The 2,675-nt window shown below is 41.2% G+C and overlaps 1 protein-coding gene across 1 annotated transcript; it reads right to left on the reverse strand.

The window, feature by feature from the left end:
* Positions 1–294: 294 nt before the first annotated feature.
* LOC113484656 (histo-blood group ABO system transferase 1-like) lies at positions 295–2,372 on the reverse strand. Its single transcript, XM_026857122.1, has 3 exons — positions 2,329–2,372; positions 1,861–1,995; positions 295–970 (listed from the first exon to the last, which is right to left on the reverse strand). Exons 1-3 carry the CDS (start codon positions 2,370–2,372, stop codon positions 295–297), a joined length of 855 nt encoding a protein of 284 aa, XP_026712923.1.
* Between the last annotated feature and the right edge of the window lie 303 nt (positions 2,373–2,675).

Consider the following 2,675-nt stretch of genomic DNA (forward strand, 5'->3'; position numbering starts at 1 on the left):
TGGTTGATCCTAGGCTCCCAGGAGTTCTGAGCACTGAAGACAGTCGTATCATGACTACAAAGCAAGGATGAGTGAAGAGAGAAATAAGCATAGAGATCATTGCTTTCTTATCACCTGTACCGTGCACTAAAAATTAGGTTAATAGAGAAAACCTCAATAAATGTCATAATTTGGCCTTTCCTATCAGCATCAGAATTATAGAAAGAAAGACAGGTATATTAATGGCTTATAAGTGCCACATGCGGTTTACTGCCTTGACATTGATGACCTGTCTTCTTGCTTTCTTTTAGAAGCTTACTTCTTGCTGTTCCTGTGCACAGAGCACATCCTCTTCACCTGGATGATGCGGGGTCGTCTTAGCTCTTCATCCCAATAGTACTCTGGGGAAAGCAGGCGTGTGGGCTTGTGATAGAGGAGATATTTGTTGAGGTGACTCTCATCATGCCACCTAGCTTCAATGCCATTTTCTCTGTCCTTCATGACCCCTTTAAAACAGGCTGTGGTCAGTTTGTAGACCTCAGCCACACTTCCCCCATAGAAGCTTGCTGTATAATAGAAGTCCCCTTCTCCCTCAGGTATAGCAGCTTGTGACTCAGGGCGTGTCTCATAGGATTTGCTCTCACGACGTGCATTGTACTGCCAGGAACTGATGGTTGCCACCAGTGCATCAATGATCTCCACACCAATGTGTTCAAAGAGCTGGACATCAATGTCTATGGAGTAGAGATAGTTGACCTCATACTGGAATTGGCTGCGGATATATCTGCTGATGATATCCATACGGCTCATGGAGATATCCTGCCACTGTGAGTGATTCTGGACAGGGATGACAAAGAGACGATTCTCAGGGGCCATCTGAATGTGAGAGATCTGCTCAGGATTGTCTGTGAACAAGTAGAAAATCACTTGATGTCCAGCAAGGAAGTACTTGTTGGCAGAGCTCATGAACCCTTCTATGAACTGGACATATCTGAGAGACAGGAAGGGAAAAGAGTGGAGAGAGATTCCTCTTGCTGAAGAATGGCAGCTTTTCAAGTTAATTTTATATCTCCTTTTCTATCCATCGTTCCCTTATTATGTTACTGTCCTTTATTGAACATGGGTGCTTCCCTTTCACCACTTCCCCACGTTGCTGCACATCATACCATTTTTCAGTTTTCACTATTCTCTACTCCACTGGTCACTGTACAGAACACATACCTTTTACCCCATGCTGCTCCTTAATATCACTGCACAGTATAGATACTTCTCCTTACCTTTCACACTTACATGATCCCTGTCTCCCTGGCACTCTTCCTGTAGTGAACTCACTGTTCTAGAGAGGATCACAATTATCAGTGAAATAATTTTGATTGCCTTGAGATTCCCAAAGTCTCTAAATCTGGGCTACTTAGTGGAGATAGAGGGAATATAGTTCTTTACTCAGAAACTCGAAGAAGAATATCCCCCAGAACTTAAAAGCTATAACAGCATGGTTACTGGAGCTAATAACTTTAATAGGAACCCATTAAAAATCTCATCTTTGCATAATCTTTGTATTTATTTTTTACCCCAGGTTAGAGGCAAAATTTGCTGTTAGAAACACAACAGGAGCTGGAGTTTTATTCTCAAGGTATCAAAATGATAGTTATATTTCCAAGGATATTTTTTTGCCCTTTGCAAGGCAACATCTCCTGCTATTTCACAGCTAGTTGCCTTACTTGGGAAGTTGACACTCACCTGTCATATTTCTCTCAGTCTAAATCTGTTTATATCCTCTCTACAGAACCTTTCTCACTCCTGCTCCACCAGCAGTATTACAGCATAGTTGGCAGGTGAGAGGTTTAAGTATTTGACAAGAAATAAATGACAAACCAATACTTTTTGACAGCAAAAGTGACCACTCCAGTGACCAGTTTCTTCTGCATATATTGGGCATTGAGGATGTCTCTATTGAATGTCCCTTCCCAGACAATTGGAGCCAACCAGGGTGTCAACACCAGTACATCCCGCCTCCTGCAAGGAATATGAGAATGAAGGTAGTCTTTAAATGGCCCGTAGAATTCATAAAGACAAACACAAATTTCTTCAGCACAGATGTCTACCTTTGATTAAGCATCCCAGAATCCCTTTGAAATCACTAGGGATCAAGAAAGTACTGTCAGTGAAATCTGAGATATGAGTGATCTTATCCTGGATAGCCACCAAAGGTCCAATGTTTCTAAAATAATTGTTTATTTACAAATTATCTAACTACAAAAGAACTGAAGTAAGTTTAGAACCTGTGTTTCCAATTCAGCCTTTGGTGACGGGGAAGTTGTAGCTACACCTGACTGTACATAACCATACCTGACTGCTAGCTCAGATTCACAGAACCATGTAAACTGAACCATTTGTGTCCACGCAGCATTTCATTCTTTCATCCAATTTTAACACCCAGAGAGTGTACTAGCTCGGTCCAGCATATATTCAGAGTGCAAGAGTGTAAACAACACACACAATGAGGTGATTTAGGCAGAAGTTATGGTCTTGAGCCCTGAGTTATTTTGCAAGCATGGAGAAAACAAAAATCAGCAGAATGTAATTTACTGCTGAGATGGTTTTGATCATCTTTTGGAGGTGTCACTGGCTATTGAGCTCCTTAGCCCCTATACTTATAAAATTTATCTGTATGATTATTCATGTGTAAATTCATA

The sequence above is a fragment of the Athene cunicularia genome (assembly GCF_003259725.1).
Source record: "Athene cunicularia isolate RWA chromosome 11 unlocalized genomic scaffold, athCun1 chr11_part3, whole genome shotgun sequence".
Taxonomy (NCBI): Eukaryota; Metazoa; Chordata; class Aves; order Strigiformes; family Strigidae; genus Athene; species Athene cunicularia.